The sequence below is a fragment of the Manduca sexta genome, chromosome 23 (genome assembly GCF_014839805.1).
Source record: "Manduca sexta isolate Smith_Timp_Sample1 chromosome 23, JHU_Msex_v1.0, whole genome shotgun sequence".
NCBI classification, from domain to species: Eukaryota; Metazoa; Arthropoda; class Insecta; order Lepidoptera; family Sphingidae; genus Manduca; species Manduca sexta.
In genome coordinates, this window is record NC_051137.1 from 12832800 (window position 1) to 12857443 (window position 24644).

General features: G+C 34.0%; 2 protein-coding genes and 1 long non-coding RNA gene across 3 annotated transcripts; 2 read left to right on the forward strand and 1 right to left on the reverse strand.

Annotated features, from left to right (window-relative positions):
- Window positions 1–43: 43 nt before the first annotated feature.
- LOC119190309 lies at window positions 44–386 on the forward strand. The gene is made up of 2 exons (XR_005112844.1): window positions 44–109; window positions 183–386. It is a non-coding gene; the product is annotated as an uncharacterized LOC119190309 (long non-coding RNA).
- Window positions 387–706: 320 nt separating this feature from the next.
- LOC119190273 lies at window positions 707–3202 on the forward strand. Its single transcript, XM_037441745.1, has 3 exons — window positions 707–1100; window positions 1190–1289; window positions 3101–3202. The coding sequence occupies exons 1-3, from the start codon at window positions 967–969 to the stop codon at window positions 3200–3202; spliced, it is 336 nt and encodes a 111-aa protein (XP_037297642.1). The 5' UTR covers window positions 707–966.
- Window positions 3203–5832: 2630 nt separating this feature from the next.
- On the reverse strand, window positions 5833–13238 carry LOC119190308 (elongation factor G, mitochondrial-like). The gene is made up of 11 exons (XM_037441965.1): window positions 13058–13238; window positions 12593–12739; window positions 12112–12431; window positions 11618–11856; window positions 10948–11327; window positions 10008–10246; window positions 9365–9526; window positions 7954–8072; window positions 7148–7360; window positions 6587–6788; window positions 5833–6061 (listed from the first exon to the last, which is right to left on the reverse strand). Exons 1-11 carry the CDS (start codon window positions 13130–13132, stop codon window positions 5920–5922), a joined length of 2238 nt encoding a protein of 745 aa, XP_037297862.1. The 5' UTR covers window positions 13133–13238; the 3' UTR covers window positions 5833–5919.
- Between the last annotated feature and the right edge of the window lie 11406 nt (window positions 13239–24644).

Below are 24644 nucleotides of genomic sequence, written 5' to 3' on the forward strand. Positions count from 1 at the left end.
GTATTTCTTTATATGGAGTGGCATCGCTGAAGGGCCTTCAATTTTTGATAGAATTCTTATTATGTTCATGCCCCAAAAGTATCAACCCGATCATATGTTCTTGAGACAGGTATCAATGAATTTAAGTTTGGACTTTAATTTTGTTGGCACGTAATGGCCACTAACTATATTTACGATTCCAGGTGCCAATACGTCGTGTACACCTATTCACTGCAATCCAACTGACGTGTCTCGTCTGCTTGTGGGTGATAAAATCTTTTTCAATGACTTCCATACTCTTCCCTTTGATGTTAGTTGTAATGATTGGGATAAGGAAAGCGTTGGATTTCTTCTTCACGAGGAGGGAGATGAAAATTCTCGATGACGTCATGCCGGAGATGACAAAACGGAACCAAGACGAATTGCGGGAGCTAGGAGACGCTGAGGTGGGCTGGCATGTAAAACTCTTACGTCTATGTCGTCGAAACTGATCTTGCATTATTTCCTTTAGTTATCCTGCATCATATCGCATTTTTGTTATTACAATTCATAATTGTTTTAAAATAAACTCGATGTTATAGTCATGAAGCTGTATTTTATTTTTTATGTGAATTGTCCTTTTCCGCGTAAGTTTTGCTCCCATATTTTGTTTTTCATCTACCTCTTGTTCAGCCGCTATAGATCGATTGAGAATGTGGGTCTAATATTTAATGTAATTCTTTGAAGAATGTTCTATTTATTCCATTACAATAAGTCTCAGAAGACTGGTGGTAAATTTGACTGATAGGATGTTTAGAAGTATTTCATTATTATTGTATAATTTGCTGTAAGTATATGTTTGTAAGCAGGAATCTTATCACTGTAAATAAAGGTCCAATTTGGTGTAAAAAAAAAGTTTCTTAGGCAAATACCTTGTAGGAAGCGAACAAGAGCAACCCGCCACAATACGAAGAGAATCTACAAATACCACTCATCAACGGAAACATTATGAACATACCGCTTGCATCAATAAACATATCGGAGGAAGTGAACAAAACGGGCATATGGAAGCAAGTGAACAACAGCAACAAGATGAAAAAGAGTGACGGGAAAGACTACAAACCAAAGTCAGGGAAGAAGAAGTAAGTGGCCAGGAAATACATTTTTCATGTGCACATTCATTAGCGTCATCCACCCTTGTCACACATTAATCTTCTATAAACAATTTCAGTATTAAACACAAAAAACTCATGTCCAAAACCGCACAATCAGAAATAGAGAGGAGATTATCAACTATGGACGAGGTCGAAGAAGATGACCCTTCTGTAAAGGTGTGCGTTAGTGACACCAAGTTTTAGAGGCGCATGACACGATTAAGATTCTGCAACCGACATGAGAGCACATTACCAGAACAACGCATGAAGTCGACTCTAGATTAGATTAGACATTGACGGACATTTGGGGTTTTGTTTATTCAATTCTTGTAAATTATATATTGACCGTGGAAACTTATATTTCCTATTATAATAGGACAGTACGATGCTGGAACTCACATTCTCATTTTCGAGTATCAAACCATTATCCGCTGTCAGATATTTAGTATCGTTCGTTTTAAATGTCCTGTTTATATTATTATACAGGGTCATTTTACATCGCGTTACTAAATTAAATCACTTACACATTTGTTTTTACCTCTCCTAAATTTGTGCCAAACGTCATCTATGAATAACAAACATTTTCACGAAAACTTGCATTGTTAGTTTCTTAAATTTTGATCATTTTGAAATTTTGTCTGCATATGGTGTGAATAAGTGTATTTCTGAATGAAAGTGCGATATAGCCGCTCCGACAAATTTTCTTCGTGTAGTAGTTGCGCATTTAAAATCAACATTATTTAATTATTCATATAGATCCATACTTACACGTTTTTTATTCATCTATAGTTATAATAACCTACGGTAAAGTGTTGTTTTAAAAAAAAATATTTCTAAGTACAAAGAATTTATATTACAGTAGTAGAAGGTTGAAGGATCAATCATAGTAAAGTACCTCAAAATAAAATTATAATAAACTTGAAGTTATTAACAGAATAATTTAACTCAGAGTAAAAAGCGTGGGGTGCTTGATAAAGTATGTATTATAATCATTCTATAGGAAACTCTCATCAAATTATTGCATTATCATCGGTCCTTGATACGTGTGTAAAGTTTCAAATTAATCAGATTTCTGGAAATTGGTGAAAATTGAGCTCAAAGATTCCGTTACATACATACATACATAGATACAACCCAAGCTAATAAAAGCGTGTTAAAACAAATACATATTTTAATTTATTAACGCAATGTCAAAATGACCCTGTATAGTAGATGTTGTCTACACAAATGTATACAGCCAGTTACTACATGTAGCACAATGTTTTTAATATTTACACTCTTACAAGTTACAATTATGATAATGTGTTATATATTACAATATTTTACTGAAAAAGAAAGTCAGAAATATTATTTAAAAGGTGAACGCATAACCACACAGTATTTATAGTATACGTAAGGGTGTATAAATCTACATTTGCTAGTATATTCACAATTCCTTGTTAATATACATGTACTTGTATGTAGTTATATGTTATAAATATTATGTTTATTTATGTAATATTTAATATTCTATAGGAAATAAAACTATAACAAATCGTTCAAAATCGTGTAGGTTTTTATCAAATGCAGGAGTTCCATATACAACGTAAGTTCATTTTTGGCACTAGTTTATGTAAACACTTTGTAGTTTTCTTTACATAAATGGCATTTTTAACCTTAGATGTAACTATTGTTATGTTTGTTATCGTGTTATATTTTAATATTTTATAATCATTGTAGACTACTGTCTCTCTATGTTTCTATTTATTGCTTCGTTTTTTAATGAAAATTAAACACTTAAAAATTGCCTAAGTTGTGCTATATTAGCACTTTTGGAACAAATTATTAGCTACATATGAATATTTAAATATTATTTCGCATGACTCTCTTTTATGGATTTACGATTAGCATGTTCTTTTCTTTTCCTTTATTTATTAACATAACTTATTATTTCGTCCATATTTTTTTCGCAATTTTCATAAACCATTTCTCAACCTGTGGTATTTCAGAGCGATGTCGTAAGGCGCAAGGAGTCTTGGAGTGGTGGAAATAAAAAGAATGAATCTAGAAATAATAGTTCTGCTGAAAACGATTCGAGTTTTAATGCTTAAAATTTATTTTTATATCACTTATGTTCTGTGTTAAATGGAATGTACGTTTCAAGAACCGTTAGGTTTAAATTAGTGTTAACAATTTGTATTCCAAATGTATCGTTGTTTTATTTAATAACATTTTATATAATACTGATCAATTAGCGTGCTTACATCCAAATGAGAAAATGATGCGTGATATTTAATGTAATCTGTTAAATGTATAATGATTAGATTTTAATGTATTTTATAAATCTTACATGTCTTAGTTGATTATTCTTAAATGTTCTTATAAAGTGGCCAAAATGTTAAGTGCACACAGATAAATTCGTCACTTGGCGAGAATAAGTTATCGATTCATAGCAGTTATGCTGTTTTTTCCTACCATAATCCCATTTTAAAGTAAAGCTACTCAACTTACAACTCTGGGGCTTTATTTTCTATGACAGTGTACACTCGCCAAACGGCTTTGTTATGTTCTCTTCGTGAAATCAGCATGGAATGGTGTTCTATGACATTTTCTATTGTCTTAAACGCGACACGGCGCGTTACGTGCTTATTACGCACTGTTAAAATAACAACTTGCTAAGAGAATAACTGGCCTGGGCCCTAATTCTGTATGATATGTCCTAATTCTGTAACGCGGCCGTGTCATGTTATCTCCGAGAAATGTGCGTGGAATGGTATTCTGTAAGTCAAATTTCTATAGTCCTAAACATGACGCGTTGTGTTACGTGCTTATTCACTATTAAAATAACGTGCGGGATAGAGAATAAGGCCCTGCTCTATGTGTGCTCCGACTAGAAATTTAAAGCCAAACCTTTCTACGTAACTCACCTTTGAAACGCTACAAGTTATCTCCATAGTGGTTCTACAACTTCTAAGAATGATTTATTCCAATTCATATGGTCAATCCGATTATCTTTTCCTGACTTCTTAGGTTGATGGTGTGGATCCTCTTATTTACTTTTGATATTTATTATTTATTATTTAGTGGTGACACGTTGATATTTTACCTCCTTTTTTAAACTCTCCTAACGTGGCTTGCTTTTCAAACTTGACATAATAGTCGTATAAACGATACACCCAAACAAAATAAATTAGATTGGATTGAACCTCTCCTGTCAATACACCTTAACTCGAAACTAATTTAAACGAAGTGCCAATAGCATAACACCATTAGATTAATATTAAATGTATGTTGTCGTCCCTTTAGATCACGTACTGGCCAAATGATAGGTATTGTAGATGTAATAAGGTCGATTGTAATTAAAGATCCCAATCATTTTCGATCGATTGTGACAATAGACCAATCAGAATAAAGTATTTCTGACATTACAAATAACTTTTTTTTATTGGTTAATTCGGAATCGGATCGAAGATTGGAATTGTTTATTGTAATCGGCCGATAGTTTGCTTGTATTAGAAACAAAATAGATTGTTACGCTTTTAATCATAAGATACTTTTACTATGTTTTTTAGTCTGTGGTAGTACGTAGTACGAAAACCAACTAACCATCTTGAAATTTCCCACAATAAACGCGACTCGTAAGCCGATAGTTAATTTTGACGTTTCTGATTGGTCGAGAGACCAATACATCCAATCACGTGTCAGCCTCTCAACCAATCACAATAAAATGACAAGCAGTCGTGTCTTGTTTTTAGCATTCTAAGCACACAGTTAAAAAGTAAAAGAATATTATGTATTCCAAAATTAAATAATATTTAAAACAAACATTATCTAAATATTGTTACTCCATAAATTAGGAATTGGTGTTAAATTTAACATCGTATATAATTTTGCTATCTTCTTAATTAATACTCAATTGATATATAATATTCAAAAATAACTTAGAAATGTATTATTTTACTAGTATTATAACCAATGTAGTCAGTAACATAAGTAGGTGAACAAAATCAAAATTTTAAATCGCCTATTCGTGTTAATATATTCGTTCTTGTTTTTTTAAATTTATTTATTTATAAAAGACATAAAACAGAACACAATCAACGCTACACAATTGTTTTGGTCTAGATTGCCTTCCTTAATTATATGCCCAAATTAATTATATGTATAGCATATCTTTCTCTGTGTGAAGTAAAATAAACCTCTTTTATTTTATTTATGTGAAGAAAAACAATATTGGTCAAAACTTAAAATCTTACTATGCGATTTTAACTTTTGAATTTGTTCAGCTTTTTATGTTGACTGTACGTGTATTATGTTAAAATTCCAAGTAGTATAATTTCGGCATTTAGCGATAAATAATTGTATGTTCGCTTTGTAATATAAATATTGTTAGTATCATTAAGGGGAAAACAATTATTATTTGTACCTGGGATGTTTGTTATTGAATTTGTATCGTTTTCGATAACATTATTGTGTATTATCAATAAATGGGTTTTTATAAATGTACATCGTCATTTCGTATTATTTAAACCCTAAAATTTAATGTTTATTTCAAATAACAAATAAAAATAAACGTAGTTTTTTTTTTAAATAAGAAGTAGTCAAATCATCTCACAATAAACTATTTACTGTTACACAGAATTAGCGAAAATTAATCCAACACACAAAATAAATGGCAGGTAGTTGAAAAAAATTAACAGCGCCATCTCTCGTCAGTAAGGGTTAAACAAAAAAAAACACATTGAAATTATTACATTTAATAATTTAAAATAAAATAATCCTTAAAATAAATCACTATACAAAATTATGCTAGACAATGTAGGCGGAGTTAATTTTTCTTCTTTTTCTGGTCTGGTAAGATGCCCATCTCTTCTTGGTATTTCCTGATCAACTGTTCCTGCACGTCGGGTAAGCATGGCGAGTAACGACTGTATTCCATACTGAATTCTCCTTTGCCTTGTGTCATTGATCTGCGAAAGAATGTATATTGGCTTATATTATAGCACTGGCATTTACCTGCGGCTTCGCCCGCGTAAAAGATTTTCCGGGACACATATTTTCTCGAGATAAAAAGTTGCCTATAACTCAGGAGTAATGTAGCTTCATATTAGTGAATAAAATAATGTCGGTTTAGTAGTTATTGAGAGTAGCGAGTTCAAACAAATAAACTATTCAGCTTCACATAATAGTAAACGATAAGGGATTTTCAAACTTTTTTACTTATACGGCTAACAAAACTTTCTTTCGAATATATAGTCTATAATTGAAAAAAGATGGATGCGCCTCCGCAGAAAGATCAAGGCCCCCTGACTATAAATTTAGATTATTTGAGATACAATATAGCGTAAACATATTATTGCATTAAAACCTCAAATTTATAGAAAAGAAGGCCAAAAAAAAACACAAAAAACATTGCTCTGATTGGTCCATTTTTGAGATAGATTAAAAAAAGCGATATGTTTTTTTTTTAAATGGCGGTTAATAGTTTCACTCACCTAAGCTCCCCGGCGTATCCGAACATGTTATTGAGCGGCACCTCGGCGTATATGGTGGTCCAGCCCTCAGCCCCCTCGGTGCCGGTGATGATGCCGCCGCGCTTGTTGAGCTGGCCGATGACGGTGCCGTGGTACTCGTCCGGTAATACCACTTCCACGAACATTATTGGTTCTAGAACTTGCCATGCGCCCTCGTCGAATACTGCGGAATAGATTTTGCTTTGGGTAAGTGTTTTCGGATAAAACGGATCTATTATCTTTAGCTTGGTATAGGAAACGTATATTAAATGGCGTTTATACGACTTTATACTTTTGCCCACATATTTGATGTGGGCAAAAGTAACGGGTCATGGTGGCGTCATCGTATCTCTTTCTCGCGCAAGCAGCGTTATGACCGGTGACATCACAGTTTGTCATTACTGTTATTTGACAGATACCTCTTTCATATTTTTTTTATAACTATCTATTATCCCGTGGATTTTGAAAATTCTTTTCCCTTTAGATGTTGGATGATTTATTTAAAAAAAAGTAGTGAACTACTCTATACAGAAATCAACTGACCGTCTTTAACAGCGCCCTTCGCAGCCAAGAAGAACGCCAGCTCGCTCGAGTCGACGATGTGATGCGCGCCGTCCTGCAGGCGGAACCTCACGCCCGACACCTTATGGCCAGACAGGTAGCCCTTCTGACACGTGTCGAGGAAACCCCTCTCCACTCCGGGGATGAACTGCTTGGGCACGTTGGTGCCTATTGTCTCATCCACGAATTCCAGCACTGAGAATAATAAAAGTATAGAGGTGGTATAAGTAAATATTTTAGATAGTAATTGATTTTAATTCATGCATTTCTGTCATTTGGATTGGATAATTATACAGATAGATTCTAGCTCATGAGATATCTTCTTTTTATTTCCATCGCCAAACAGCTTCATAAGTAATGAAAAGAAAGTACAGAATATATTTAGAATGTTGATTAAAATTAAAATGATATAAGGTATGCAAACAAGCTTTTAAAAAAAAACTGATAAAGAATACTATTTGCAATTCTGACTAGCTTTTGCTCACGGCTCCGAACGCGAGATTTTTTCCAGGATAAAAGGTTCACATTATATTTTCCCAGGATATCCAAGATGTCCAACAATACATCGGAAAAAACTACATTCAATGCCATGCAGTTGTTTTTGTGTGAATCATACACAAACATACTGAGACAGATAGATAAAAAATCTAAAACCTGTTATTTTGGCTTATCTTGCCCTAATAAAAACCCCCCATATTAGTTTCTCTTTAGTATAATAATATACATACATAGACCCTTTAACAATTTTATTATATGTAGATTTAAATAAAATTATTTTTTCTAATAACCTGTGTTCTGATGCGGTGGAAGAGGCTCCATAATACCGGTCACTTTCGCATACTGTCCCGCGCCACCCGACTGCTTCTTGTGCAGGTAGTCGAACGTGCACGGTGACATCATAGTCTCCCTGTAAACATAAATAAATGATATTGATGTTTAAAAGGCTAATTGACTTAAGCGAAATTTTGTTGCGATATTAAGCTACATAATATTTAAAATCAGCACTTTTTTCTATATATATTTTTTAATCTAGTTACAATTTTCAAAAAGAAATGTCACTTAAGTCAATTAGCTGTTCAACTATCGATATTAACTAAGTAACTGAGACGTGGTAGAGGTTTCAAAATCAACACTTTTTTATTTTATTTATTTATTGCACTTAATATACAAATATATACAGGCGGACTTAATGCCACAGGCATTCTGTACCAGTCAACCTTAGGGTGGTGCAGAGATAATCATGATGACAATCATCACCACTTCTTTCTATGTTTTTTTAATTTACTTAAAATTTTCAAAAATTATGTTGCTTAATTCAATTAGCTTATCAATCATCGATATTAACTAAGTAACTGAGACATGGTAGAGATTTCAGTCTCTAATAAATTGAAAATAAATAGCATTACTAAGTTTAATTCAAATGATTATTCTATTCAAACCGAGAAATTAATTCCATTACAAAAAACTAAGATGGTGGTAGGATATATTATATATCTGCTTGGATAGCGACCAACGAACACAAGATGATCAAACCCGCCATAGTGGCCCACGTACATAAGTGTGTCGCGTTCCGGGATCAGTTTGTGTGTATTCAGTTTCAATAGGACGGCATAATTGTGTTCAGGGGTAATGATCTATCGTCAGTAGACATTCTATTGGACCCCACTCCACTTCATCATCATCATCTCAGCCACAGGAAGTCCACTGCTGAACATAGGCCTCCCCCAAGGATCTACACGTCGACCTGTTGGAAGCGGCCTGCATCCAGCGACTTCCTGCGACCTTAGCCAGGTCGTCCGTCAACCTTGTAGGACTCCACTCCACTTCACTTACCATCAGAATATTAATGTAATACGACATGGTGATTTGCAGTTGTGAATTTGTTTAGGTACTTTTGTGTCTGACTAATATTAAATCTAATAGAACAAAGGTTCTCAAGTTTTGGCCCGTCTGGAGGCGCGCTTGCTAATATACATAATGAACACAAATTTCAAATTGCGTGTTATTGATAGGTGCTTGCGTTCAACGAGTCTGTCTCTTTCCACTTCTGTATGACTGCAAACATCCATGATCCACTCATCAGTAGACAAAACACTTTTTCTGTAACCTGGGCGATGAACTGAACGAGTTTGGGATCCCTAGAAATATTTTTTTCTGAATGGGACTAAAACAATATCTTTAACATTTTAAGACCAATACCTAAACGCCACCTTCGGTTTTCCAAGCTCCACCGGGCAGTTGTATTCTCGCTCCATTCTCTGCGCGTAGATCTCTAGATGCAACTCTCCCATGCCGGACACAATGGTTTCCTTATTGTCCGGGTCGTAACGGAATTGGAATGTTGGGTCCTCTTTGGTAAATCTGAAATGAGTATAAGTATAATGATAATATTTACATCGAATTAGTTTTTTTTTCGAATTTCATCGCGACTATTTTATATCAGATTTTCCCCCAACGTTGAAAGACTTTTGCAGCCCTTATCATATGCCCATTGAACAGTTTTATTACAATTAGTGTAAGGTTTGAGTTTGAAATGCATTTAATTTAATGTACAATAAATAAGCAATATAAGTGGTATTGGATCCAAGAGAGCAGGTATCATTTCATATCCTTTTCTCCTACAAAGTATCGTTCCGCAAGGACTGTTGTATTCAAGGATATTAACCACTTACTTCGCTGTCAACTGAAAAGTGGCCACCGGCAGCCCTTTGGCGATTTTATTACACATGAAATAATGTGCATTTTTGTTAAGCAATTTTTGACAGCCCGGACAATGTAAGTGTTGTTATAGGAAAATATTAGGATAAATAATATTTAGTTGAAAAAAATAAATTATAATAACCTAGCAACTGCCTTCGAGAAGTTATCTCTATCCTTATTGTTCTTAGGCTTGATCGACATGGAAACGACTGGATCTGGTATATGGATGGATTCCATTGACAAGTTCAGTTTTGCATCGTTTACGAACGTGTCACCGGAGGCGCAATCTACGCCGAACAGAGCGAAGATATCGCCCGCGAGGACCTCATTCACTTCCTCCATGTTGTTGGAGTGCATGCGGACTAGACGAGACACTTTCACCTGAAAATCAGTTTACATAAAAAAATATTTGTTTTATTAACTGATTGAGAATAGATATCTGTACAATATACATATTATAAAACAAAACCCCCTTTTTTGTCTGTCTGTATGTTACCGATTTTCTCAAAATCGAATGAAAATATTTTTATGAAATTTGGTATGGAGATAGTTTAAGACACTGGGAAGGTTGTAGGATGCTTTTTATCCCGGAAAAATACATATGTAGCGAAACTTCTTCACGCGGGCGAAGCCGCGAGCAAACGCTAGTTAGTATACTATATTAACACTAATTTCACAAGGCGATTTTTTTTTCACAAAATGTGTTAGATTCATACAATGTCACTTATAATAGGGTAGTATACTTATTCTACGTCTATTTAAACACATTTATCCAAAATGAATGTTATCAAAAATGTAACAGTAAAAGAATTTTCAAAATCCACACCATAACATAGTTATAAAACTCCAAAACTTAGTGGAAATCAAATAAAAGTAATTGCAAACAGTGACGTCACCACGTGTCACCAGCCATAACATTGCGTGTGTGAGAAAGAAATAGCGCGATAACCCCGCCCCCACTTTTGGTTACAATATTTGAAACATGAATGACTGGTTCATGTTTTTACCAATGTTGATGCTGATTTCTCAGAAAAAAAAAACGTCTTTTAAGCATTCGTAGAACTGTAAAGAAATTTACTCACTTTTTTCGAAGTCCTGGCATTGTAAATATTATCACCTCTCTTCAGAACTCCCTGGTAACATCTCAAGTAAGTCAGTTGACCGAACTTGCTCAATTCCAACTTGAAAGCCAAACCCACAAAGGGCTTCGAATTATCTCTTTTAGGGTCTAAAATAATAGTTTGTCCCTCTGAATCTTTGACTTCGTTGATTATAGCTGTGTTCTCTACTTCGCCTGGGTGAGGTAGGTAGGTAAGAACAGCGTCCAGCAGAGGTTGAACTCCCTTGTTCTTTAATGCGGTACCTAAAAGTACTGGTGTGAAAGTTCTTTTGAGAGTGTTGCGTCTAATAGCTTGCTTGATGTCTTCGACTGTTGGCGTCTTTTCTTCAAGAAATAGTTCACCTGTAAATAAAAATAATAAATATTTACTGATAAAAATCTAAAATGGATATAAATATTCTAGATTTTTTATCAACATTATTCTGGAGCTAAATTAATTCTAAAAATAATGAACTAACATGATGTTGAGAATTTAGTTATATATGCTGCTTATGCTTCGATCAATTTTGATGTTGATTTCACAGAAGAATTTCTTATTCATATTATCTATTACATATACTATAATATACAAAATCGAACATGGGAAACAACCTTATTTAAACTGTTACTTATAGAATCGCTGATATTCTTACCCAAATGCTCATCAACATTAGACAAATGCTCTATTAATTCATGCCTCCTCTCTTGCACCTCTGCTCTTCTATCCTGAGGCACCTCATCAAGACGCACTATCTCACCATAATCTCCATCAAAGTACATCGCTTTCTCTTCAATGATATCCAAGATACCTTGACATTCCTTCTCCAAGCCAATAGGCAAGTGAATAAATGCAGCATTGTGGTTCATTTTGGAACGCATTTGCTTCAATACTCTGTAAATATTTTATTTGGTTACAACAAATTTGGAGTTATATTTTTATTTTTACAGCTTATGAATGCATGGTAAAATAACTACAATTAAGGTTAAAGTTAATATCCATTATTGCCTGCTGGAATGAGCAAGTTCGTACAAATTTTTATGGTGAAATTAACACCTTACCATTATACCCTATTTTTTATTTTGTCCAATGAGTTACACAAATATATAGTATTCTATAAATCCTAAATAAAATGCTAATATTACAAACCTGTAGGGATTGGAACCCAATCTATCCAATTTATTGATAAATGCCAAAAACGGTACATTGTATCTTTTCATTTGTCGATTGACAGTTAACGTTTGACTCTGGACTCCACCCACTGCACATAATACAAGCACAGCCCCGTCCAAAACTCGCAAAGCTCTCTCCACTTCCACAGTGAAGTCTACGTGACCAGGTGTGTCAATGATGTTGATGTTATGGTCCTTCCATATAGTGTATGTGGCTGCAGATTGGATAGTGATGCCTCGTTGACGTTCAAGTTCCATGGAGTCCATTACTGCTCCTACATTGTCTTTTCCTCTTACCTGTACATTGAATAAAGGTAGATAGGCTTGTATTGAAATAATTTCTATGAAAGCGTTTTTGTTTGTGTTTATGTATTGTACTATTATGTTATCGTAAATTAAAACACATAATTTTTTATGTTAATTAAAGTGGGTTGAATCAAGTCTGTCATCATACAAACCTCATGCATAGCATCTATTCTTCCAGTGTAGAACAATATTCGTTCTGTGAGTGTCGTCTTACCGGAGTCTATATGGGCAGATATCCCAATGTTCCTGATTTTCTCCAACTGTTTGTGTTCTGCATATTTGACATATGAAGAGTATTTCTAAAACATAATTTAAATGCTTCATAATTATTTGATATAAGTATTTTATTTTATTATATTTGAATTTTTTTTTCTTGATTAAAAAGAGTTCTCGCAGTCTTGATATTATTTTGTTACTAAAACTATTATATAAAGCATTATTTTTATTCTTAGAATCTATTATAGAATCAACTAATCGCACTTTATAATTTGGCTTATAAGCACCCTAAAGATTAGTATATATAGTATCATAGCAAATTACAGGAATTACGTAAAAACTTGACCAAGCACGAACGCTAAGAAATCCATTATTAATTAAACTAAGTTGTAGACACTTACCTGAATTGGCGACACATTGGATTTGCTAGCATTTCTAAAAATATTTACAACTCGAAAAGCATTAATAATCGGCATTTTGAACTAATTAAATTAAATTATCACAGAATGAACACTGCAGAACATTGGGTGAATTTATAGGTTAGGTTAATGTCAATGTCACGCCTTAAGCAGATGTCACACATTGTTATGTTTGCAGCATTGACAACTGAAGTTAGTTGTAGAACTAGCTATTCACTTTGAGAACAGTCCATTACACTTTATTCAAATAGTGGCACCAATGAAAAACAAAATCGACATAGTACAAGAATCAATCTATAATATTATTATAAGTTTGTGATTTTTAATAATAAAAATGATATCAACAAATATTTTTCGCTATACAGGATTGTCAATTTATTATTAATTACTTCTTCTTATCAGTAAATAGGTGTTGCTTGCGGCTTCGCAGGTGTGAAAAACCTTTCCTTTTACAAATTGTTGCATTTGTTTTAGTTCGACCCGGGATTCGAACCAAGGAACTAAGCGCGGAAGTTATACACGTATCGCATATGTATTACAATTACGCTATCGAGGCAGTCAAAGTTGCAGTAAGATTTAAACCAGACGTAAAATTGTGAATCCAATAATAAACACTGTTGCCGATTTTTTAACAGTAATTATGTTCTCAGGTTATGTAAACAGCTAAAATTAACATTTTTATAAAATAAAAGATGTTTGATGATTATTGGTTAGTGATGTATTATACTTTAACATCTCTTGGTCTCTCGTGAATCGCCGGCGAGCCAAGACAGCTACATGACATTTGCGTGTGTCACGGGATTATAACCTTATATACTACATATATACTACATAATAAGGTTATTTTTCCGTCACACGCGTAGCTGTCAATGTTTGCCGGCAAACATTCAGCTACCTCACGGGTTAATTACAGTAACGGTTCTCAATATTTTGACGTAAAGTTACGTGAATGGAAAGATTAAAAAATATTGAAGTGAGATTAGCAACAATTGGCGTTATTATGTTGGCAATCATGTAAACGACATCAGAAAACAGTTCTCTTTTCAGTTTAAAAAGAATATGGCCGTGTTAGGGCCGTGTGTGAGTGTAAATATGAACGGGCACAATAGTATTCATAGTCAGTTAACTAAATCGTTAGAAAGAATTATCGAAGATGCGTATTTGAGTGGTGAATTAAAATTGAGTGGACGAAAGTTGAGAGAGTTTCCAAAACCAGTGAAATATGACTTGAGCGATACAGTTGTTGCTGGTAAGTTTGTGTTTTATAAATAAATCTCGCTGCATTTCTAAGCTTATTATTTTATTTTGGGCTTGTTTTGTATATTGGGATGGTTGAAGTATGTTTAAGAGGCGTAAAAGTGTTATTTTAACACGCCGGCGTGCACGGCGTCGCGTTCCGTTTATTTGTCATCAAATCGATCGGATGCGATAACCATTCAATCCTAACTTATCCCCTGATAATATAGTAAAGTACTTTACTTAGAATTTGAAAATATGACTATATACTTACTTATTAAAGTACCAACTATTCACCGTATGGTTTTTAATATAATACAGTGCCAATTATTTTTAAATTCCACTAGGTCCACACGCGGTGGTATTTCGTTATGATTTAATGCGCGAAAGAATTCGCTAATAATCTTATAGGAATTTTATTTAACCACAAGGACAGGTTGGACCGTACATTAACCTTATTGGCTGAACGAGGAAATAAAAAGCGTTTCTGGTGCCATAACATTTTAATTAGAACTTTGAAGATAAACACTATCGTTCAAGAAATGTTGCGTATTATTAATGTTTCTAATCTTTAACCTACATACTGTATTGAGGTAGCATTGGTATTCACATTTGATACTAAAACAAAATTACGAAAGTAATAATGTAAAGCAGTTTTTATTTCATATCAAAATATTTGACTGTTTTGGAATGTCTCTGCATTATAAGATACACACAGTAATACTTATACTTATTTTACTTATAATAACCCAAGGAAATCTCTTAATGCTGTCAATTATTGCTGCTTATAGAATAGAACCTGTGTGACCAAACATTATATTTATCCCATTACTTTGATAGAAAACTGAATAAATATAATGTATAATTCTCTAATGACACATTTAACATGCAATAAAATAATTTATTAACAAACAGGAAAACATATTTGCGCACCATTATAAATATAATATAATTAAAAATATCTTCACATACCTACACAATATTATATTTAATGTTTACATATTCTATGTTTTACACATAAGTGCATGTTTGTATTAAAATTATTTCCAATTCACTTTCAAAGTAAATAAGCTATTCATGATATTGTAAACAATTGTGATATTATTAGTCATTTATTATTATTATGTGGCATTGTTGTATAATATCTACATTAACAATGTTTATTTATAAAATGTTGAGTACAATATTAAAATAGTATGTTATAAATAGTATTTTATGATTTTTTATCTGTTTATATATGAAATAATAATCTTTTATGTAACAAAATATATTTTTACTTAAACTATATTTAGGTATGTCTCTCATAACAAGCTACATAATTTCTCATTATTCACAAGCTTATTTGCATACTCAGGCAAATCAAGAAGTACCTCTTCTTAAGGATTCTGTGCTTCAAAAACATAAATTTTTGATAGACTTACTAATTTAACAACTCACAACAGTAACACCCACATGATTAATTTTAATGGGTAAAGCTTCAATTACTTCACCTTAGTTGTTTAACAAAGCATATAAATGCCCATATAATGCCGTGATGACTTTTGTTTAAACACTTATGGAATGGGGGTTCAAACTCTGAGAATGAATAATTAAGACTACAATGTGCTATTAATGATGTGATAAGTCTCAGGAAACTGTTAAATTTGGTATATGGTTGCAAGTTTTAAAAGTACATGACGGTTATTTGAGGATAATGTGCATAATTTAATATACATGAAAAATGTATTGAGGATAACTACTGCTAACTGCAAGATATCCACTGGTTTTGAATATTACAGTTTTGTCTCTGATAGAATCTGCTTTTCGCATTGGCGGTAGAGCGAAAATTTACGGAATTTTAATAACGTATAACATAAGTCCAATAACTTAAATTCTTTTTTAAATATAGTTTTGGCGGCCGTAGATGATCGCAACGAACATCCGCTCCTGCTCCGATTGCAATCATCGCGCACGGTAAATCACTCATTATGGTAACTGGTTAGACAGTTGGTGGTTGAATTTCTTTCCTCGTTGTATATCGATACTGCATTTTTTACTGTAAAGCGGTTGCTGCTTGCGGTCCAAGAGCGCATCTCCTCGCTACTCGTTTTTTATGTTAACTCGCAATAAAATAGGTTTGGTGTAGATTTCAACCAACAAAAACCATTGTGTGTGTAATGGTTTTTTGGTGGTACGATATATTTTATATCAATTAAGGTGTTAAAACACGCCATAATTGTCCTGTGTATATCCGGTTCCAAAGGGCCGGCATAATTGTGTCGACAGCCGAGGCGTAATCATCTCTCGTCAGTCGACATTCTATTGGATCCTACTCCACTTATCATCAAATTTCGTGGGGTAACATTATCGTGCACATTTTAAAAAATAGTTGCCTACTTAAATCACGTGTTACTTTAATCTAGGTATATTGGTCTTTCGGACTAATAATTATTCTGCCCACAAACCCATATAAAGCCAGACAGAACCGGACCTTTTACACCGCAGCGGGTCCGAAAATGTCACTTCACAGCAAAGATAAAATGTCAGTGCACGAGTCGTCTAAAATTAACATTTATCGTCTACACATTTTCCAAAAGGTAATAAAAATTAGGTCATTCTGACATCTTAACATCCTAAAAACTAAGTCCGTAATAGAAATGCTAATAAACACGTATAAATTACAGCTAAACAGCTCATAATAGCCGCGATGAGTGCTTCAAAATGTTCACCAAAATATAAAAAAAAGTACAACAGCAAATAGATTACATGCGTGGCCTTTAGCCAATACTTGCGCCACATGGTCATTAAAAACAATATCTAGCCGTGAACGCCAAACGGGCCAACGGCAGGGGCCGCGTCTGGTTTATTGTGACAGCGGCGCCGACACCATGAAGGCAATAAAAAAATACTGTTTTGTGTATAACAATGTTTTTTTTCAGACGGAACACTCGACTGGTTGGATACCAGACACAAAGGATATTAAATGTATTGTACATTTCGTCTAACAAACACAGTCTGAAATGTATGATAAAATTTTATACCCGATGTCTCAGGATGATAATGGATTTTGCAGTGTTTGTAAAAGTATTAAACTTTGTAAGGAAAGGCAACTGTTTTAACAGACGTAGTGCTTAGCGCACGACCTACTCTGTTTCATATTCAGTGGCATAAAAAATTATAAAATGACCAATATGAATGAATGAGTTATGATCTGTTACTAATCAATGGGTTCAAGGTTCGGTAGAATTTGGCACCGAGTTTCATTGGTTGGCGAATCGATGTTTGTTCATAGTCTATTTTTCATAACTGAACTAGGCTTCGCCCGCGTGAAGTAGTTTTCCGGGATAAAAGTTCCGCTATATAATTTCCCGGGATGAAAAGTAGCCTATAATCTTCCCAAGGTCTTAAGCTACCTCCATATCAAATTTTATAAAAATCCTTTCAGTAGATTTTGAGGAAATCAATAACATAAAGACAGACAGAATATGAAACTTTGCTTTATAATATGTATAGACGCCGAGACGACCGCTCGTCTGATAGTAAGCGAAACAACTAACAACTAAACTAAACATTAGCACGATCGCCCAGAACTTTTAATTAGAAAACTGCACGACATCGGTTGCCTCGACATCCTGAGACTAATCTATAATCCATTTCGTGTATCAGTAGTGAGATGGGGTCCCAAGCTGTATATAATAATTTGCACATTAAATATCTTCTTTCTATATTACATAGAAAATTTTATTTTCTCCTATATAACTTCTTCAAAGGCGCTCCAAGTCAAATACCTGCAATGCATTAATACGGAAAAGCGATGCGACGGCGCTACGGAACATCGAGATTTTGATATGTCTTTAAAATTTGTAAACATGTGAGATAAATATTTATAAATGTTATGTTTGCCGACAGATATTGATGTTGCTGTGAAATGAAATCAATTATCAAAGTACGAAATTTTTCTTACTCAAAACATATGTATCTGTGTGTATATATGGGTGTCATCATTATTAATTATAAACTTAGCGCCTAGTTTATTACAATTTATAATTGTACAGTTCAATAAACGATAATTATTAATGATTTTCCTTCTAGTTACTTCTTTTTATGCAAATGTAGGTCAGTACTTATATAAATATAGCTACTAAGTAGTAAGTGTAACTATTTTGTTTAACTCGACTTAAAATTTTAAAATATGTCTTACTACTTGTTATAGTTGCTTCATACACTTGGGTATTGTTTTCAACAATTGAAATTGAAATTATCTTTCACCTTAGTACGATAAAGGACAAACATGTAATAATCCAAATTTAATTAAAATGAAATAAATTTAAATTCCAACTACCAAACATTTAAACACAACTCGCGTAATTACGGCGTGCAATACGTATGTAAAAGAAGCCGCGAACACAGTTCGTTATAGGCCACTCGAAGCCGCACCCGCGGGCGTGTTACCACGATAATAAACAGTCACGTGTACAGTGTACAGCCCGACAGGATCTCTCACAAGACGAGAGCTGTCAAGTGGCTTGATTGAATATGCAAACTATCGCAGACGTAGTTTTGGAAACGACAGGAGGAATATTACAAACGTGCAAAAGTACTCGAACGGCATGGTGATAGTGCTTTTGTGATGTTTAATTCAGTGGTTCATTTGGAATAGATGCTATTAGGCTTTACACTGAAGCTATAAAGTTAGTATAAATTATTGAAGAGGTCGGTGAACCATCAAATGTTTTTTTATAATGTAAGAAATACGTTAAATATAAGCATGACTTGGATAATTTTTGCCACGCTGATCTAGCGTTTGATAAAATGACAAAGTTGTTAGATGTTTCTGAGAAATGTAAACGTTTTAACTTACCCACTCTAAAATATAACGGAGGTTGAAAGTGGACTGCTTTAGTTCATGCTTTCTTCTTCAAGATCTTGTCTCAGTTTTCGAACTATGATTCAGAATGATGAGCTCAGTAAAGTTCCAGGTATTGCAATTGAAAGATCCGATTGGAGTTGTCACTGTTTATGATCAGAAGCCCTATTCTCTATGCTACACGTTATTTTGACAGTGGTTAACAAGCAAGTAAGGCACCGCATCGCGTCTAAGATAATAGAAATTAGCATACAGAAAACCATTCCACTCTAATTTCATGAAGATAACGTAGCCGTATTACGAGTTTACACTGTCATACAGAATAAGGCCCAGGTCGTGGAGTCAACCATCAGTCAAGTATCTGGCCCTTTTAGTAATACAATAGGATATAAAAACTTCACATCGGTGTAGTGTCGTTCATGCCAGAGGAAAATAGAGCGAGTTGCACCGATGGAAGTTCATGATAAAAGTGATCTTTAAACTCTTATGTTGATTAGATTTCGTCAGTTTTCAAGTAGCGAGTGTTTATTTTGTATTTGATTGTGCCCACTTGAAACGGGAGACGTGGCCTAGCATAGTTGATGTGGAGAGCCACTTGCAACTATAAATAATAAGGTTGTCAGATTAGTTACAGATCGAATATGTATGGCTTCAAATCCTTTGACAGTCGTTGATGGCTTTGATTCTAACGGTAACGTACTAACAATGACTGTGATTCTGGGTTCCATAACCAAGTTGGCAAAGAATGGTATCGATGGGATTTAAAATGAGGTCGCAGATTTGCAGTCACCGGAACTAGATCGTGGTCAAGGGCCGATTACAAATCCGAAAATCTGAATCATTCATAAGTCGGTTGTTTACGTGGACGGTATAAAGTAAATCTCTGGATTAGTATGTGTCACGTGTCAGCCCTGGTGTTTACAAGCAGCTTTCGACACGAGTGGATAAACAGTAATGTGATAATTGTACGGGAAGAGCACTGAATACTTGATAGTTTTAAGTAATGTTTGATCGTAAATTATTAGTTTTAGTAAGTCGAACTTGTGCGCATTTTAACACGTAGCTTTCGAAAAGAGCGGGAAAGCGTTTATAAAAATTAATCATCACATTCCAATTTTAAAACATTTTTCCAAAGCAGATAAATATTTATCATTTTTTATAACATTTTACGACGCATGTAGTATTATTTTAATAGTCAACCAACGTACAAGTAATTCACTTACGTTTCGGTGTGTTGTATCAGTTTTATTTTGTAACAAATGAATGAGCATATCGGTATTGAATGTTTTTTTTTTATCAAATCTTGTTTTGTATTAAATGAATGAGTATATGGGGTTTGAAAATGTATTTTTTCTAAAATAAAATTGTACTCTGAATAAATTGCACGGCTTAATTCATTTTCACTAGTCTGTGATGCCATTTAATATTTTTGTTTATGTTTCACACTACCGGTATTATTATCTTCACTACCACCATCTAATTATCGGCACTCCATCGCGCTGACCGTTCCGAGTTGCCCGTATTATTTCAGTAATAACAGATAATTCAACATAAACCGTTGTTTCCGTTTTTAAATCTTATCTCGACTTGTTTTCTCAGCTCGGCCGGGTTTAAACATATCCGTTATGTTTTAGTGAGACAAGGCTGGGCGAGGTTTGATTTCTAGTGTTATGTAGAATCGGGTAATGCATATGCATACGGCTTTTCATAAAATATGATCCGTTAGATGGTTTAGTGAGGGTTGCTGTATTTTTAAGCTGGTAGCTCGCTCATCTGGTAGTTTCGAACCACGCCTGGGCAAACACAGTATCAGTGGCGAAAGGTGAAGTTTTCTGAAAGGGAACACAGTGGTTCAAAGGAAATAAGAGAAACCAACAATATTATAATATAGATACTAATACGTATGAATGCGGCCTGCAAAACGTTTTAATGATAATTAGAATCAACATCAATTCTATGTAAGGGGAAGCCGGCAGGAATCTGGTTATATAGACCAGTGGTTCTCAAACTTTTTAAATGACGGAACCCTTTTGGGAAGCAAAATACTTGATGGAACCCTACAATAAAACAATTGTTTTTATAAGTGTATTCTTTATTAATCAGCATAATAAAAGTACAATGTAACAGTTACTAATTATTATTTACTTCACCACTTGGCAAGGACAATAATAGAAAACATTAAAAAAGAAAAAATCTAACTAGTGGGAGGTATGAAACTGTTTTTTATTTTTCATCCATTGGTTGATATCAGGTTTGATGGAAGAAAGTGGGAGTCTCATATCAGCTTCGGCGTCAACATAATAAAAAAATATTTTTATTTAATTGTAACAATAAAAATTGTGTACATACATATTTGGGTAAAACTATGACACATTATAAGTTTTGTTGTCACGTGGGGAGGGTACGCGCATTCCACAGACCGGCAAACTTAGAGCGAACGGGTTGTACAAGTATAAAATTGTTGATACCAAACTTATGAGATATTGTACCAGCTATTGTAACACATGTTTCTACAAATACCAATAAATAAATAAATAACGTTCATAGCGTTTTGTCTCCGCGCGGCCGCGGAGCGACCAGAGAGAGGTGTTTTGATTTTTTTTTCTAAATTCTTGCGGAACCCCGACAGAGGTATCACGGAACCCTAGGGTTCCGCGGAACACACTTAGAGTATAGCTGATATAGACCCTTCGCCACTATACCGTATAGATCCTCCACTTGAATTAAAAGAGCATCGTATAATCACCTCACTGTGCTGTCAACTCTTACATGTGTAAATCTTCTAAAACCCAGTAATTACACTGGCTACAATGAGGATTGTCTTCGTGATTTGATTACACGAAGTTTTTTATAATTTCCAATAAGTCGCTCCTAAATAACAGATTGACTTAAATACCGAAATGAAATTGTTTTTCACGTTCTATTACTCTTGTCCTTTAGTTATATTACACAGCGCTGTTGAAATTAATTTACTTTATAAATTACATACCTCGCAAACTTCATCCTCGCATGGCGAATAGAAAATCATTCTCCGGCTGGCACGCATGACATCCCTCATTACTCTTCCATTCAGTCCAAAGGCAGGCTAAATCTAAAAAGAAAAATTACTAAACTTTGCTCCACGATTACTGAAAATGAAACCTGGAACAGTTTTGTAAAGAAATCTGACTACAATAGCGAATATTTTAATCCCTTAATCGTCTAACTATTTAAGTAAATGCAAGACGGAGTGAAAGTGTAATTCCGAGAATTGTTCGCTGTCGAAATAATTCACATTGCAATGTTTTTTACCCTCGCAACTTTTATGATTTAACTAGCCACTGTTATTTTAATGTCTTTTTTAACTAAGTCTTGGGTTTTCTTTATTTTGTGAACTATAAGACTCAATTTGTCATCATTATCGACACACATTATGAAATATTAGTCATTGATTACAATTTATGAAGCCGTAAGTCCTTTTCAACGGTGAATCATTAACGTCTTGAAGTATACATTATATACTGTGGAGAAATGTTTTAATCTTGTAATAGCCACCACACAGGCTGGTCTTGTAAATTATTACAATATAATGTGAGGAAAATAAGCTCCTCCAATAATGGTTAAATTAATTGCGTCCGTGGTTCTCATTTCACTTATAATGGTATGAGCTAAGATTATGTTAAATCTTATTAATCCTTCGAGCATGAGTCTAATTTTGTTCGTTGTAACAACATGATTATTATTCTCATCTAACTAAATCTCAAACCGAACTAACCGTATGCTGATGCATTTATTATAAAATCAGGTTTGTGGCAAAGGCAGGTGAAAGTGAGCCACAAAATTGATTCGCGAAATGCAAACGAGAACAGATGCATCGATATGATGTGATAAATATGCACCGGGGCAGCTGCGATCTGTGCCATATTTATATTTTTCGTATGTTTAATATTATTAGCCTTATTTGCTTAATTATACTTAAACAGCAACGTTTTACGTTTATACCAAGGTCAGTAATACTTGAAACTATAAGAATATTCCTCAAAAGTCTTCGCACTCAAACTCAAAGTAATAAAGCTGGAGTCATTGACTCACAATGCAAACACTGTAACATATTTAAACATTGTTTTTAAACGTTCTCACCCTTTCCACTCGTGTGAATTTTGCAATTATTTCCCGCTAATCATTGTAAGTGAGGATCATGCTAAAACAGTTAAGTAATTGCAATCATTGCCCATAACATTGCGTGGATGTCATTACCAAGGTCTTACGGCGTGCTAAGGTCGCCGGTGGAACTGATAATTGTAGTAGGTGATTTAATTCGATGATCACCTCTGTCCACCCACTGGGTATCATAGGTGATTCGTGAATCCTAGGAATTAGTAATAAACGTTCTATTGTAAGAATCAATTAAGTAGGTCATAGGAGATTTTTCTATAGAATTCGCGAGATTCGTTACAATATTCGAAATATTACAAAAAAATTATAGATAATTTTGCAAAGTTCTATTTCTCAAATCAAAATGTTGTATAAGCTTTTTTAGGGAAGATGAGTATTGAGTTAGAAAAAAATAAAGTCCGATTCTACTGGTTTTAATCAGTTAATAATTGTCGGCTTAATAATGATTCCGGCCAAAATACACAGTTCAGAATTCCTCTAATACATGTTTGTCTTTAAATTTCAAAATTACGAGCCAAGATTTAATGCAAAGTAAAACACGAGATATTTATATAAACATTGACCGACCTACGCATTCATCAGAGGAAACATTTTTTTTCTGTTTGTAATGCTTTAAAGCTACATGTTTTCGATAAAAATATGAGTAAACTCGGGTAATAAAGACCGTTCGTTTTTATATTTAATTGCAGTTACGGAATGTTGGCTAAACGTTCATAATTTTATGAATATTTTCGTGACGTGTTCTAGATCTCGCGCCATTGATCAAAGGTTTTTAAAAATAAGATCATATTATATTTATTCTTTAGAAAAATTACAAGATTAGTAGACACTAATAAAGCTAGACAGCTTTGATAATCGTGGTATATAACCTGTGTATTAATTACATTATAAATTTAACGTCATAATAAGCAAGGAAGCACGAGAAACTACCATCTTTGGCATTTACAACAAAGCAATAAAAGATATTATGCAAACCAATTTCAAATAAATATCTCAATTATTTCCTATTTTAGCAAATCTTTTCACAACACACGGCCTTTTGTGAACGCAAACGTTTAAGTGTGACCAATATGTAGCGTGACCGTATGGAGAAATCGCTGTTTCGTGTTAAAACACTTGTCATTCGAAATCGTACAATCCTCGCGAGTAGTGGCCGTGCGTGATGTGTAACCGATGAAAGCGTTCATTATCTGATTCACTTATCGCGATATCATGATAGAAAACCGGCGCATCGGTGTGTCACGTGGGCGCGTTTCGTGGCATTCTCTCGCGTCGTTCATGCAAAAAACGATAAATTTAATCAATTAATATCTCACACTTCATGCACCGTAT